Source organism: Strix uralensis, chromosome 3, assembly GCF_047716275.1.
Source record: "Strix uralensis isolate ZFMK-TIS-50842 chromosome 3, bStrUra1, whole genome shotgun sequence".
NCBI lineage: Eukaryota > Metazoa > Chordata > Aves > Strigiformes > Strigidae > Strix > Strix uralensis.
In genome coordinates, this window is record NC_133974.1 from 51,449,667 (window position 1) to 51,465,850 (window position 16,184).

The 16,184-nt window shown below is 50.2% G+C and overlaps 1 protein-coding gene across 1 annotated transcript in view; it reads left to right on the forward strand.

Annotated features, from left to right (window-relative positions):
- The first annotated feature begins 604 nt into the window (after positions 1-604).
- The window catches only part of NR2E1 (nuclear receptor subfamily 2 group E member 1), a 61,773-nt gene continuing 46,193 nt past the window's right edge, over positions 605-16,184 (forward strand). Inside the window, exons 1-2 of the mRNA XM_074864585.1 lie at positions 605-766; positions 1,782-2,131. Coding sequence (XP_074720686.1) covers positions 605-766; positions 1,782-2,131 — 512 coding nt within the window. The remainder of the gene's footprint in view (positions 767-1,781; positions 2,132-16,184) is intronic.

Consider the following 16,184-nt stretch of genomic DNA (forward strand, 5'->3'; position numbering starts at 1 on the left):
ACTCCTTGTATTGCAGCCCCCCTCCAGACGGATCAGTGGAGGACACCCCCCCAGCAGTCCCACAGAAGCAGGAATCTTTCCCTCCTGCACACACATGGCTGGGATTGGAATGGTGGTGCAGGAGCTGATGTGAACATCTGAACTAATCACCTGAGCTAAGGGAGAACATTTTGACAGGTGTCTTCGCTTCAAATACATCTGTCCTGGTGAGTTCTTTGCTTTACATCTCTTCTTTGCATTGTACCTAGATACTTCCTTTGACCCTCAGTAGTAGAAAATGATCTATTTACTAATATAATTCCCTAGTAAAAGTTTTTCCTTTCCTCTCTGGACAGAGGATCACAGCAAGATGAGCCATAATAGAAGATAAGATAAACATGACAGGTTATTTCAGTAAAGTTATCAAAATTTAAGGACTGATTATCCTACAGAGTTGCAATCTTACCTGAAGTACTCCCCATCTATGTTGATTCTAGGGAAAAAAAGCAAAAAAGAGTCTTTGGCACAATTTCAGGCTATTATAACAGCAAGGTGCCCGCTGGTGAGGAGTTAGCAGAGACACCACCAGGGGGGACAGCCTGGGGCGTGGCGGGTGAAGTTCACCATGGCTGCTTCTCACCCGGCTTCAGCCAGCCGCAGCCACCGCACCCCAAAATGGGCCAGGGGCTCTGAGCCCCATGCCACAGGAAAGCTGTGGGCTGGCCGGACTGCAGCTGTTGGGAGCTATGAGGGACTTGGGAAGAGCCAAGGGTTGTTACCGCTCAGGGTATGTCACCAGCATTAGTCCATTGCGGCTTCCACAAAGGGCCAGACTTTCTCAGCTGTGAATTTGCAAGTCCACTCCGCGGAGTTCACTGAGGTTGCATGCGTGCAAGAAAGGGAGCACGCTCTGGTCAAGAGGCTATAAACATAATATTGAATACCAGATGGCTTTCCTTATGCTAGCAAGAGCCAACAGCCAAAGGCTACAGGCAGTTGAAGACTGATGAAATTTTGTAAGAAGTTGCCGTCACACCTCACAGTGTTCATTGCCGTGTTTCAGTCCCGGCCTGCTGCTGTGACCTGAAAATCACTTTCCCTCTTCCAAGGGTTCACATGGAATTTATTAAAAAAACCCCTACGAATAGTATCTCTGATGTAAATATCACATGTGGTGAATGCATCTTACTCTGCTGGGATGATATTTACGGATGTTTTCTTTTTAATAGCTTCTTTTTAAAATTCTTTTTCCCATCGCGAGTGTTTTCATTTACAAAAAACATGTTAGTTCCCCCACACACAAAAAACCCCCGAAGCAACAACAGAAAAAAAAAAAAAAAAAGCACATAATCCATTCCCAGTCTTAAAACTGATCTAATACTGTGTACTCGATCTTTCTCTGCTGGGAGGAACTGTACAAGTCTACCTGCAGAGCCAGTGCAGGCAACCTGGCCATCCTGGTCACAGCACGCCCCTGAAATCTCTGGCTAGCAGGATTTAGCCCTATTCCATATTCAGGGGGACAGTCACACTGGTTCCCACAAGCAAATCATCCTCTGAGGAAGGGAAGTTTCAGTGGCAGAGGAGAGGTCAGGCTGTGGGAGTCTAGAAAAGAATAAAATTTGATTTTCCTACTCTTCCTAGACTGCATTAATTGAAGTGTTTGAAAGAGGGGAGTTACTCATTCAACATGAACCTGTGAATTCTTTAGCAACTCGGGCAAGCCTTTCTCAGCACCAAAGTAACGGGTTTGTGATTGTCTTCGACTGTCTGACATGAACTGACGTCCCACCATCTTCCAGCTATTCAGAGCCTGTGTATCTTTGTCCACAAATATAAAAAAGAATAAGAAACGGGTGATTCTGGGCATTTCCCACGGCGTTTTCAACATCTTCGTTCTGGCTGAAAGCTGTGGGGGGGACAGGGATGGGGACCTGGCGAGTCCCCAGCACCGACTGGGGCCAGTCCCCGTCGACAGCCAGACACGAGCAGTAAGAAACCTCCCTCCCGAGTGCCAGGTTGCGAAGCGCCAAGCCCGGGGTCACGCGTGGGGCCCCCCACCCGTGCGAGCTCTCCTCCCGCAGCCCTCCCGCGCACCTGGGGGACGTCGAGCCGGGGTGGGGGAACGGGACAGGCGGAGTGGTGAGGGTGGGTGAGTGCCCGGACGGACGGCCAGATGGACAGACTTCAGGTGTGTCTTTCCCCTCGCTCATAGCTGTATCTCGACGAGGACAGTCCTGGGGCTCACCCCCCCGCAGACCTCTGGAGAGCTGCCGTGATTTTTTTTTTTTTGTCTCGGAGCGCGGAAATCTGGAGACCAGACCTGGGGCTCTTTGGGGTTTTTCCAAGGCAGGTATTCCCCTCCTCGCCGCAAGCCCTGAACTTGTCCCAGGGGAGGCTTAGACAACTCAGAAGAGGACAGGACAAGAGCCGATGAAACCCAGCACCCCACGGGTACACGCGCACTCCCACGCCCCCCCCGCACACCGGGTGGGGAGCTCAGAGCGTCCCGCACACGGGAGCCGGGCACAACTGCCCAAGACACAGGTGAGGTTGGCGCCGAGGGGAGAGGGACTGGAGCCACCGGCAGCCAAAAAATCGAGGCAGCAGCAACCTGCCGGCGCCGGCAGCTGCCCAGGCAGCCTTCCCGAGGCTGGGGAGGGCTTCCCACCCCCCCGCAAAAAAAACCAAACACCCCCTCTCTCTCCTGGGGAGGGCAGGGCCGCAGTCAGGGGCTGGGGAGGGCTCGCTCGGTGCCGTGCAGGGGGTCTTGGATGTGTCCAGGCTGTCCTGCGCCCCTCGGGGAGCGGGGCTGGGGGGGGCCCGGGGGCTGAGAGCCGGGCACAAGCCGTGTCCCACCCGGTCAGCCCCGGGGGGAGGGGGGGGGGCTTTTTGGCATGGGGAGGGGACTTTTTTTTAGGAGCGGCCGCGCTTGCAGCCCCGGCGGTGGCTTTGGGAGCGATGCCGACCTCTCCTCCCCGACCCTCCCCGGCCCCGCCGCCCCCTGCCCGGCCCGCCCCGCCGCCAGGGTCGCCTCCCCTGCCCGGGGCCGCGCTGGGACTCGGCTTTTTGTTATTTTCACCGAGCAGATATTAATTAAAAGAAATACATGATTAAAAAGTAATGAGTTGAATAAAAATTATCTCCGCTCATTTTCTGATTATGTTAATTGTTAAAAACCCTTCAATCACGCTGTTGCAGTCAATGGGTTTTAATGTGAAATTAGTGGGCTCTTGATAACTTACAGTCCAGAATAATCCTGGAGGTTTAGTCATCATTCCTAATAACGAGATGTTACTGAGAACGGAGATTTTACATGATTTTGTCACATTCAGCCCTTCCCCCATGAAAGGGTCTGCCTTTGTGGCACACAACTTCAATTTTCATGCCTACGACTACTTTGTTAGTCTTAGCCTGTATACTGCTCCATTATACGCCAATTACATATTTTATGTGTCTGTGTGTCGTCTGAATATAAAAAACTGCGTGCCCGATACAAGGATAGAAAAACAATTTTGTCCCTCACGGATTTCTAATTTTATTTTTCCCCTCCAATTCATCTTGAATCTTGCGGCTGTTTCTCTGCTCTGATTAATTATCTCCCTAAGAGATAAGCACAGGTTTATACTGAAAGTATTCAAAGTAATTAAACTATTAGGGGGGAAAAAAATGAAAATATTTGGAACAGGAGTTAGGATGCTACGGACAGGCTTAAAGACTACGGGGGGGGAATAAATATGGAGAGTTTTTCCGATGGGTGATGGCAAAGAGCCCGGGATTTGAAAAAACTTCAGCCCCGCGATTCGGAAACGCTGTGAAATTCCCCTCTCACAGAGGGACGAAATGATGGCCCCCAGACCACTGCTATGTTAGCCAACGTGCTTCTCTCCTAGAAATTCGTTTAAGAAAGGTTTCATTTTCATGCAGATAACTAAATGTATCCTTTTCTCTTCGACAGCCTTGAAAATTTGCATCTAAAAACGGCTCCTCGCACCCACCTAACAATTTAGCTAAAATCTCGAGCGCTGCCAGCAAACGGGCTCCTGCCTGGGAGGGAAGGAGCGGGGCGGCCCCGGGGAGCGGCTGCGGGCAGCGGCCCGCGCTGCCAGCCCGGGACCTGCCCCGGCACCGACGAGCACACGGCCGGCCCCTTCAGGGTCACTCTTCTAGGTTAAAAATGAAAAAAAAAAAAAAAAGGAAAAAAAAAAAAAGGGGGGGGGGGGGGAAGGCAGCGGCCAAACTGGCGCTGTTTGTGCGTGTGTGTGCGCGCATAGCCACGTACTCCTTCCCCCCGAGACAAAGTGCTGGTGCTGTGCATCTCTCTGTCACCGCAAGGATATCTAATTACTGCTGACAGATAAGAAAAGACGTTTTCGTGCGGACCGAGGGGGGCTGGAGCGGGGGCGGCAGAGTGCGGGGCGCATTCCCGGCCCGCCCTGCACAGATTTCGGCTGGGGAAAAGTCTCCGCCACGGCGACTTGGGCTGCTGCTGGTTTAATATTGATCCCCTATTGCCGGCGGCGGGGAGCGGGTGTTTGCTTGCCTTGCGGGGGGGGTGGGGGGAAGGTCGGGCCGGATCCCGTACCCCTGGCTCCTTTGGGGTGGGGGGAGCCCGGCCAGGATGGGGCCCTTTGGGTGCTCCCCCCCGCCCCCGGGAAGCAGGCTAGGGGCAGCACCCCCGTTCCTGCCCCCCCTCCCCGGGGCACGTCCCGGGGGCGCCGGACCTCGGGGAGGAGGGGGAAGGTTATGTCCTAATTTGTTGTGAAGTGCTTGGGGGTTCGTTGTTTGGTTTGTTGTTGCTGGGCTGTTTTGTTTTTTTTTTTTAACTCGCGCTCCTCGTAAAAAAGAGCCATTTGTTTACAAAGCCCCACTGCCCCCATCTGAGCCCACCCCCGGCAGGGCTCCCCAAAGGAGGGGAGGCGGGGGGATCCCTCCGTGCCGGGCCCCCTCGCTGGTTCATTTCCCTATTTGCATCCGCTGCTAGCTGAAGATCATTTTAATAAATAACAATGAAAGGGGAGCGCATCTAGAGGGCTTGTCGGCAACATTCAAAAGCCAATAGAGTTTATAATTCTACTCTATCATTTCTTATTGATTAGAGTAATCAAGATAAAAAGCTAGCCGGGCTCCGAGAAGTTCAGCGGCATATCATTAAAGATAAGAGTCAGTTAATTCTGGCGCAGGGGTAATGGTGCCGGCGATGAAGAGTTCATTTGCATGAGATGCTGAGCCCCGTAACAAGAGGACAAAAATCACTAATTAGGACTGCAGAGTGTCTCGAGTTCTTCAAGCACCCTTTCGAGATGAGGGATGATGCAAAGAGACCGCACTTTTATGTAAATCCAGGGCAGGACACCGCGACCGGGGTGCTGCTCCCCGGCAAGGATTGCCGAGAGGGGCCGGGCCGGCTCCCCGGGGCCGCTCCGAGGCTGGCGGCCGGGCCGGGCCGGGCCCCGGTGTGAGGGGCCGCCGCCGCCCCGAGCCCGCGGGACACCGGCTGCCCCGAGCTGCCCGGGCACCCCGGGGGAACGCGGCCGCAGTAGCAAGTGCCGGGCTTGTCCCGAAATCGGCGGGGGGGGGGGGGTACACACGAGAAGAAGCAAAAAAGAAACAACCCCGCAGCTTTGCTCAAAGGTTTATTCATCGGGTTAAAAAAAAAAAAAAAAATAGAGTGAAAAAGAAGCCTCGTACCAATGAAAAATAAAAAGCCTGCACTAAGGTACCCGTGAGCCTGCGGGCAGCTACGAGGTGCTAAAAATTAGGGAAAGCGCTTCTCGACAGCCTGCGAGCAGAGCCCGCACCTCCGCGGGCAGCGGGGAGCCCCCGCCGCCCCCCGCCTCCCGGGACGGCGGCGGGAGCCCGGGGGGCCTCGCCGTGGCGGGACGGGCTTGAGACCCGTCTCTCCCTCCCGCAGCCTGAGGGCCCCCGGACCCCTCCTTCCCCACGGAGCACGAGTGGGGCCAGCGCCCCCTCCTTTCACCGTGGCTACCGTCTTCCCCCTTGTCCCCCCTCTGGCCTTGCCCCCTCTCTGCCTGCACAGAGAGGCCCAAACCCGAGCAAAGCCCCTCGGCTTCTGGCAGCCGTCCGGGGAGGAAGGACATCCGTGGGGCTCTGGGGAAGCTCCCCGCGAAAGCCGGGGGGAGGTGCGGGGGGGCGCAGCAGCGGGCTGGTAGCTATAAAGTTGTTTACTTGCCCGAAAGACACCAGCCGCGGGAGGCTTGGCAGCTGGCTATTAGGGCTAACTTTGCCCCTCGCTTGGCCGGGGAGTAAAGGATTCATGGCCTTCTTTTGGCTAATCGTAGGTGTCAGCGTGGAAAGCGGCAGTGTTCGCCGCCTCTCAAAAGTCTCACTGTCTCCCTCGCCCCCAGCAGCTCCGCGGTCAGCCCCGCCACACACTGCCCTACACGCACACGCAGGACCAGGTGCCCCTGGCTTACACGCACCCTCACAGCCACCTCTCACTTACTCCCGTGTTGTTCGCGCCTTTCTCCCTCCACACGTGTGCTCTCCCACCCGCTGCCTGCGGTGTGCCCGTCTCCTGCCCACACACACGACCCATGCTTGCGGGTTTGCCCTCTCCCCTCCGTTTCTTGCACACTCACCAGTGAGCGCACGCACGCACGCGTGGCAAGGATTCCCCGCACCTGCAAAGCCCCTCGCGTGCCCCTTCTTGCAGGCGTACACCCCTTTGCACGCCCCAGCGCATTCACACCGTCCCTACAAGCTCACCTGCTCACACGCCCTCAGACAGACAGACAGACACCCCACTTCACAAACCCCACCACCCCACCCACGCCCTGACACCACTCGTCCCCCCACGCATCCCTGGAGCCAGGGCCCGGGCCTGGTGTGGAGGAGGGTGGCGGGTCTCCTCCCGCCTCACCACCCCGTCCCTGGCTCTTTGGACTTTTGTCTGGCTATGTGGCTGAAGGCTCCTTTCCCCTTGTTCTTCCCATAGAGAATAAAGTCAGTCTGTATTTAATGGTTATGGCGGATGTGAGGAGGATTTGGCAAATGAAGAGGCCTTTTGCTCTAAAATATTGTTCCTTACGTCGTGTGAGTCTACCAACCCACCACGACCCCATATTCTTCTCTGGGTGTCTGACTCGAATGACAAACGAGCTGATTTTTTCAGTACATCGCTGGGAAATGTAGTGAGTGATAATAGAGATTTCTCTTTCATTTTTTACGCTTGACTTGGTTATTGTTGCTTTTCTTTTCCCGTGATTCCTTCTGAGGATTAGCTCTGACTTCCCCACTATTGGCGGTCAAAGTGGCCCAAACTCTGGATGACAATTGATGGGGATCAGGGGATTGCCCATTCTGTGCCTGTAAGAACTGATTTGTGCCAGAGAAACTCATCAAGTATAGGGGAAGAATAAAAAGCATTTGGGGGTAAATGTATTCATTGAGAAGGGTTCTTCCAAATTGCTTCTAAGTTTTCTTAATGAAAAGTAACGCTTGCAGCAATCAACGGCTTTTTGACGGATTACAAACCTGGGTAGGACTATGGGGCTGCATTTAAAAGTGCCCCAGCCTTAGCATGGGGGCAACTTGCTCACAAAAGTGTAGGAACGAGGGTCAGGCCGCAAAATACAAAGCTGAGGTTTGATGCGTGTAGGAGTAATGAAAGGTGCATTAATTTATTAACATGGTGCGCGCAGGAAAAGTGAAAAAACAGCCCGGTGTAAGAAGAATCATTAACTCTCTACCCCAGGGACCCACCCAAGGCTCGCCATTTACATCAAAATAGTTATTGTATCGAGAGAGAGAGAGAAAAAAAAAATCCCGCAGCAGCAACAGTCCGTTTAAGAGGTGGAGGACAGGAAGGAAGAAAAAGAAAAAGAAAAAGAAAAAGAAAAAGAAAAAGAAAAAGAAAAAGAAAAAGAAAAAGAAAAAGAAAAAGAAAAAGAAAAAGAAAAAGAAAAAGAAAAAGAAAAAGAAAAAGAAAAAGAAAAAGAAAAAGAAAAAGAAAATAAAAGAAACAGAAAAATAAAGGAAGAAAAGAAAAGAAAAGAAAAGAAAAGAAAAGAAAAGAAAAGAAAAGAAAAGAAAAGAAAAGAAAAGAAAAGAAAAGAAAAGAAAAGAAAAGAAAAGAAAAGAAAAGGGAAAAAGACGAAGGGAGGAAGAAGAAGAGAGAGAAGAGAAGGAGGAGGAGGTGTCAGCGGCGGTACAGGGCCGGAGGGAAGGGGCAGGGGCGCGGCGGCCCCATCCCGGCCCCATCCCGGCCCCGCCGAGCGCCGCGGCCGCCGCCGCTGCTGCCGCCGCCGCTCTCCCGGGGCGGGCGGGGCGCGGGGCCGGTCCCGCCGCGGGGCGCTGGGCAGCGGTGGCGGGGCCCGGGGCCCGGCACCGTCGCCGCGCCCTCCCCCCGAAGTGTGGCTTCAGGCGTTTAAACATCGATTTTGTTAATTAGCCTAATCATTAAGGGCCGGGGAGAGCGGCCCGGGGCGGGGGCCGGGCGGGAGGTGGCATTCGGCGGGGAGGGAAGGCTTTGTCCCGGGCTGGGTGAGCGCTCCACCGGCCCGGGCTGGGCCGCACTTCGCCTTTCCTGGGGCTTTTTTGCTTTCTTTTTCTTTTTTTTTTTTTTCCTCTCGTATTTTTCTGAAGCGGTCGAAGGACACAATGAGAACAGCCGCGAAGTGAAAAGGGTTAGACCGGGAAGGGGAGCCGGGAGGAATCTCCAGCCCTTCCCCGCCTTCCCTTCAAACCCGCAAGGCCAGAATATTAACTTTTTTCCCCCTGCATCTTGTCAATGCTATCATGGCTTTGATGGGAGGGTCTTCAAGGTGGCACATTTCTGAACTTAACCCCTTTTCAAACTAACTCCCTACCTCCCTTGTTAGTGCCCAGCTCTGAACTTCTGAAGAGTATTTTTGTGTGAGTCAGGGTTCATTCACTCGGGGGCTTTTGTAGGACTTTCTTCCTTTCAGCCCTCAGTGTGTTACACCAATTAAAGGACGACGTGCTGTAAATGTAATGGGCCGAGCAGTGATTGTTTTTGACAAGCAACAAAACACATAGATCCACCCCTTAGATTAGGCCGTTGAAGGGAGGTTCATGCCGGTCAGTTTACTGAATAGTTCATGAACTGTAATTCTGAGGGCTTGTGTGAAAGAAAATGTCTCTCTCCCTTTCTTTTTTTTTTTTTTTTTTTCCCCCCTCTAAAAAGAAGAAACACCGAGCATCTAGGGGGAAGGGGACGGCTGGGAGGGTGAGGGGAGTTGGAGGAGAGCTAAGGTGGCTTTGTCTTGTCATTTAGAAAGAAAAAAAAGAAGCTAACAGTCAAGCCACTTTATGTCACTAAACATGTCAGCCTCCTTTGCAGAGATGCTCCTCTCCGTACATCTTTATAGGCAGCCTTCAGCTGATAAACTGCTAACTGCTCCCAACCACGCAGTATTTTTATCTGGCCCAGCGCTCCCTCATGGCTGGACCAGAAGCCTTGATAATTCTGACTTCGTTTCACAGGAGGAAGAAAATGTGGATTAGAGTTGAACCTTTGAGGAGCAGAAAGCAAAGAAAAAACATAGTATCGTGGGCCTGTTCTTCTTCAGCTCAGTGGGGGGGGGAAAGGAGGGAAATCCTCTATAACCTGAAGAGGAGCTGAGTCAAAGGGGTTTGGGAACGGAAAATGATCTTTCCCCAAATGTCCAAGGGCCAAAGGGGTGCTCGGCTTGTTGTTCATTTAAGTCAAAGCAACCTGGATATTCCCAGGGAATGGGCAGGCAGTTACAGGCTGTGGAAAGAGCAGGAAGAAAGAGAGGGAGGTTTCTTCTCGAAAAGAAGTGAGTTCCTTCAGCCTTTCCTATGAAGATTATCCTGGGCACGTCACATTCTCTTTAATCCCAGAGGCATCTGCGGTCCTGCAGCTGCACGGGTATCACGTGCGGGTTTCTGAAGGGAACCACAATAGTGCAACTCTGTCATGACAGGGTGGGAGCAGATATGACACCAAAATGCCTTCAGAGCCCTTTGGGAGAGGGGTATGCCTTAGCATGCGACCCCAAAAGCCAGCCTGTGGGGTGATCTCTGGGAAGAAAGCTACCTCTGGAGCTTCTGCTGAAGAAACCCAGTGCGATCTGCTCTCCGCTTTTGCCTGGACATCATTTCACCCTTTAACTGATAAATTAAATAAATAATCTGTCTTGCTTTCAGATGCACTGTTTCTCTAGGGATCTTTTAGCGACTCCCAGGGTTTGCTAAATCCCTGTTAATTCCTGCAGGGCCTCAGCAAACCCTGATGACACTTGCAGAAACGATGGGGCTAGCTCTCTCTCAAAGATCCAGAACTACTGCCGTGCAATAAGCAGATTGCAGCCGTCTGGGCCTAGGCAGCAGCGCATAGCAAATTTTTCTAACTCTTCTTCGCTTCAGTTCAATACAATGGGACCTAATTCCTGCAACACTTTTTTTGGATGCAGCAAGTTATTTACACTGGTAATAAGCGTACTGTATGCGCTGTAAAATTTGTACTTGTTACTGCAGGAGATTAATGAATATGTGAATCACAGCTGAGGAGTTTAACTCTCATTGACTTCATTATGCAGAAGGTATCAGGAAACAAAAAGACACGTGTGCTAACCCATAAACAGAAGTACATCACTAATTCCAGTCTGCAGGCCCCACTAGAGCAGACTTTACATCTGCTCCCCCAAAAGGACTGTGTGCTGCTCATGCTGGCACACAGACCACAGTCATTTGAGGCCGCAAATGCCACAGGAGATGAGGATGCTGCATGGACGACAGGCAGATACCAAAGGGGAGCTGGCTGACTCAGGGATGTGAAACCTGCTCCTGAGGGAGGCAGATCAGCGAGGACCGAGAGATGCCACTCACTGCGTGCCCTTGCAAGGGAAAGATCACCGTCTGATCTGCGTTTGATTAGTAACAATGCAGAAAGCTGCCAAATACTATGGTACACACAGAAATACGTAAAAGAGCCCTCTCCTCTATTTCTCACCCTTCTCAGCAGCGGGGGGGAGAAAGCTCCACCTGGTAAAATGAGGTAGAGGTATTTCCACAGACAGAGGCTTCCTGAAGAATTTCTTCTTGTTGTTCCTTTCCAACTAGAACTTCCCGAAAGACTTAGCCTGGGAAAGCTAAGGAAATCCTCTTTTTCAGCTTGGGAGAGAATATTCAAAACAGCCAAGTAAAACAAGTTATAAATTTGTAAACATTTCTGTCATGCAAACAGCCTGTTCTGGTTCCATAGCGGTAGGGCGATTCTCATTTGGGAGAGAAAGCATAACCCACACAGGGGTTGCCAGTTGTACGTAATGTAGCCGTCCTAAGCCCGTGCCAAACAACCTTTCTGCTATGCCAAACCATCCCAGATTTTGTGTAAATTTATTACACCAAGCACACAGCAGCTGTTTAATTGCAGAGAATTTAGGACAGGAAGTGAAGAATAAATCTGCATCCAATTGAATCCACAGCATGTAATTATCTGGAGCACAAATGGGTAAATAACTAAAACTAATGTGTCTAGGAAAATAAAAGCACACATATAGACACATATTTGTGTGGGGAATGGAAGTGTGTTTCATTCAAGTAAAATGACTCACTCGCAGCATTCCCTTGATCTGGCTCCAAGTGTTTGCAGCGTGCCTTGCGATTCTTGCCTGAAGAGTGCTACATGACTTCAAAGCACGGTAACTTTTTTCCAGGTGTTACAGGATATTTTACAGCAGCAGATCTCCATGACCTGACAACTCAGAATAGTAGGCAGGAGGAAATTAGCCTGTAAATTCATCACAGAAATTAGTGGAGATTTGTGCTGTATCAGACTGGCCGTACTCTCTTGCAAGGGATGTAGAGGAATGAGAAAAGGCATCCGCTTTTACCAGTGAAGAAATTACTGTGTTTGTGGCTTCCACAGAACTGGAGAAAATGAGGACCTGGAAGGATTCATGTTTATGTATCTCCTCTCAGACATGAGTACAGCATTTTTTACACTTCCTTCAATTCTGAACTTTTCCTAAGGAGAACAGAGGAGTGTGGGTGTGCTTTCTCAGAACAGATTTTAATTTTTCCTGATTGCTGTGAAAATTCATCTTTGAAAATGGACCAGCAAAAAAGTATACACTCAATGAAGGCAGACAGGCTGCAGTAAGCTGCCCCCCCAAAAAGTGGGGGGAGTGTTCTGGCTAGTAGGTAGATGATTGGCAAGTAATGTAATCTCCCGGGGAGATGGTTTTCAGATCTCCTCCCCGAATAGATGTCGAAAGCACGGTCCTGCTCACCCAAGTTAATAGGGTATGAATACAGCACTGGGTAGCTGCATGCAGCAGGACAGCTGTAGTCTGAAAAATCTGTAACCGAGATTTAGTCATAAATGCAGTATCCAAAAAGACTACCTACTAATCCGCTCCTTGCGTTTTCCCTCTTGTCCTCTACATAATTTTCCACAGCTTGCATAACCATTTGGACACTCGTGTTAATATGTATACCCATTCCCAAAGCTATGAGCCACTTTTGCAGTCTTCTTAACCCCCAGGATTTCTCAGACAACCCACTGCAGGGGAAAAAAAGTTCTACTGAACTAATCATACACATTCCTTTTGGTGGCAGAGCTTATTAAAGATTTTTAATTTTTATTTTTAATGGAGGTATTTTTTGGAGATGAAGTAAATGGAGGGGATCAAAGCAATTTTTCATTACTGGGTGGCTGAATGATGGTTAGTGAGACTAGAGGAGATTGACTGTTTTGTAGAGAGATTAGCAGAATTCACATCACTGTTGAATGAAAGGTAGAGGAGGCAGAAACCCTAAACAAGTGAATTCAATTACTTCTGAAAGGAATAGGGTAAATGAGGATTCTCTCTTTGGGTTTGCTCCAGCAAATATTTCTGAGAAGTTTGTTGAAGAATACCAGTCATCCAAACCCTAAGTTTGCTATTATGTAAAAACTCCTCACTTTGTGGCAGCTTGTGATTTGGAAATGCTTCCCTTGTTTTGTGTACACCGTTGGCGTGTCACCTCTTCATTTAATTTCGCTCTCAAATTACACCACCCAGCGCAACTTGTTTGGGTTTCAAAAGGAATATAAACCTGATCCCAAGCCCACCGGAGTTAAAGAACAGATCCTCCCCAGCTTCCCTGGATAACGGCCCCGGTGGAGGGAGCGTTGAGCTGCCCATGCGGGCTGCGGGCTCTCGGCGGGGCGGTAGGCTGGGGTGTGATTGCTGGCGCTGGGAGGGATGGCTTTGGTGTGCGCTGGCACAGCCTGTGACAGCCTGGAGTTCACGACCTGGGGAGTTTGGATTTTCAGTTTGTTTGCTTTGTGGTGATTTTGTGGGCAACATGGCACAGTAGGAAGTGACATTTTTTCCACGGACTGTTAGAGTAAGGTCTGTTGATTAAGAAGCGGTATGTTCATTGCCAGCCTGTATCTCTGTTGGAAGAGGAGAGCCCCCCCCAGGCACACAGCACTCTCCCCTCTTTCCTGCTGCATTTGAGGGTGCTAAGCCCAGAAGGCCTCTCAGCAACCATGGGACCTTCAGGCACTGCCAGTGCAAGGACTAGGAGCTGAGACAGTGGCTCCTGCAGGGCTAGGTAAGGAGGGGGTACCCCAGGGACCCCTCCCCCCTCATCCTGATGTGCCAGAAGGCATTGCTGAACAGACACAGAGTGGAGAGAAACTGATTTTCAGATGTTCCTTCCATGCAGAGATTCCTCCTTTCCACATCTGCTGGGCCCCTGCTGTACCCAGCATGGTCTCTTAGCGCTGCAAACCTGACATACCCCCATCTTCTTCATACCTCCCACCGGGCCTCAGTCTGTACCTGCCAAACTCTGTTCCCTCCCCTGTGGGTGCCTCTGCCCCTCCCAGATCCCCCAGCTCATGGGACACATTTTTGGTCCTACCAAAAATCCTCTCCTCAGTTCTGGATGCCATAGAAAAGCCTCACAGTCTCTTGGCAGTCAGAGTTACTGGGTGAGGAGCTGTACAGGAGCAAGGGGAAAACTGGTCTCTGCCCTACTCTGTCTCCTAGGTCATGCCCTCAGTTTATCCTATCCCCTCCCAGTCTTTCCCCTCATCCATTCTCACTGCAGCAGGGGGGGTTACCTTTTATTCACTCTAACATAACTATAACTTTTGGCTGTGTGTTTTGGGGAGGTAGATGGGGATTATGTCGATCAGAACAAGGTAATCTCTGAGGATCCATCTCAGCTTTTTTTTCTTCCTCTCTGGAAAATTAAACAAAATTTTCTTCCCGAAACAGAGTTTAAGGTCTTACACACACCACAGACCTGGCAGGAGTCAGGAAGGCAGCTTCTTCTCTGCATCAGAATATAAGAGAACTGCCCTAACCATGCATGCTGGATTGACCTCAGGTGCAGGAGAAGGTGAGAAAGGGTGGCTGTGTAAGGAGCTGTCTTCCCATTTCCAAGGTCTGCTCCTGGAGAATGTGTCTTGCTCTTCTCCCAACCCCTACAGCAAAAAGTAACACCCAGAAAACCAAGTTGCCAGGAAAAACAGCTCACTTAGCAGAGCAGAAGAGCATAGAGGAGTCAGATCTGCAGCTGGGGGAAAAGGGTGCTGTTCCATGAAAGTAAATGAAGCTGTGCTGCTTTCTCCCAGCTGATGATGTGACCTACAGTCCTTAGCTGTGTAATACATGTATATTTGTGCCATGTACAACCATGTGGCAGACTCCCTCATCGGGTATGTTCCTGGTTGCAGGAGGAGTTCAGAGGACTGAAAGAAAGTCTTGGGCTTCCTTTCTACATCCTTTGTCTAATAAATCCTTAACCAGCTTCTTCCTTACTCCCTGTCTATTCTATCCCAACAGCTTTATTATTGCAGAGAGCTCATATCTTGCCAAATTTCTTACGCTTTTTTCTGGTGCTTTACTCAGCACAAATCCTCTAATAGCTTGCCTAAGATTTTTTGCATTCTCCACATATCTAGCAGTTTCAAAACTCTTGTATAGCTCAGGATTGAGCTATGAGGTATTTAGGATCATCAGCTTGTACCAGAACCATCACTGGATAAGTTTTCCCACATTTTACATAATTTTTTCTTTAATCTCTGTCACAATGACAGTTCTCCAGTACTCATGGATGAGTACATTTGCCAATGGATTTTCTAGTTACCTGACATGCTACATCCAAGGTGGAGTCTTTGGGAAGAATCTACATTTCTCCAGCATATCTGATTCTGTGTCTAGTAGTATTTAGGACATGCACCAGAAACCTTTGAACCTGAACATGTTATGGAAGTGGAGGGACAAACCTTCTCTTCTAGAGGACCTCTCTCGAGCAATCTGGCTCAGGGCAACATTTGCAACTGACTTCCACCAGGCAGCTGGGACAAGGTGTCTGTAGTGCCTTTCTTATTCCAAGATGTGGGTGTGACTACAAAACCCCAGCACTTCTCCCATTTCCAGGCAAACTGCCTCTCTGAACTCCTGTTTACAAAATCTCTGTATTACTTAGACCATTATTGATATTAGATCTTCAACTTTATAAATTAAATATTAAATCTTCAAATTTACATATCCTTTGTGGTTTTGTTTCAGAGCAACCTCCTGTTTGCAGGGACTAGCATCTGGGCCTACAGGGGCTATAAACTCCCTAAACGGTTTTAAAATTGGATCTGCCAAGACAAAAGCAACCATAATTCTGAAAGTGGTTAAGTCTCACATGCCACTGCTGTTGGTGTCTCTTTCTCACCCAGTTTATGTAGCGGCTCTGCAATATTGGCAAATTCACAGATAAGTCCTTCATAGTAAATTCAGAGCCCCACCAAACTCTGCACATCTGTGACTGCCTGGGAAATTGCCCAGTCCTGTGCACAGCCATATTTTTCTTTTTGTTAGAGAAAACTCTCTCTCGTTGGGTTCTGTGTCCATGAGAAGGTGCCTCTTTTCAGAGCAACTCTCATTTCAGGAAGCTCAAGTTCAGTGGCAGCCTTAATCTGATCCCAGGCTGGTTGTAAATGCAGTCTTTCTTACCAGCAGTTTCTGAGTGTGCCCAGAGCCATCTCGGCACAGCAGACAGGCTGAGAGGGACCTATTTTGCAGTGACTGCTTCCAAGATCACTCAGTGTCAGCCAGAAGCCGGCACTTTCAAGTGCTGCTTACTGACACAGTAGAAATGCTGTCTCCTGCCCTTCACTCCTGCTCTTTGCTTCCACTGCCACTTGCCAATTCTTCTTAAAACCAAGTATGAAAACCAGACTGAAACACTGCAATATCCAA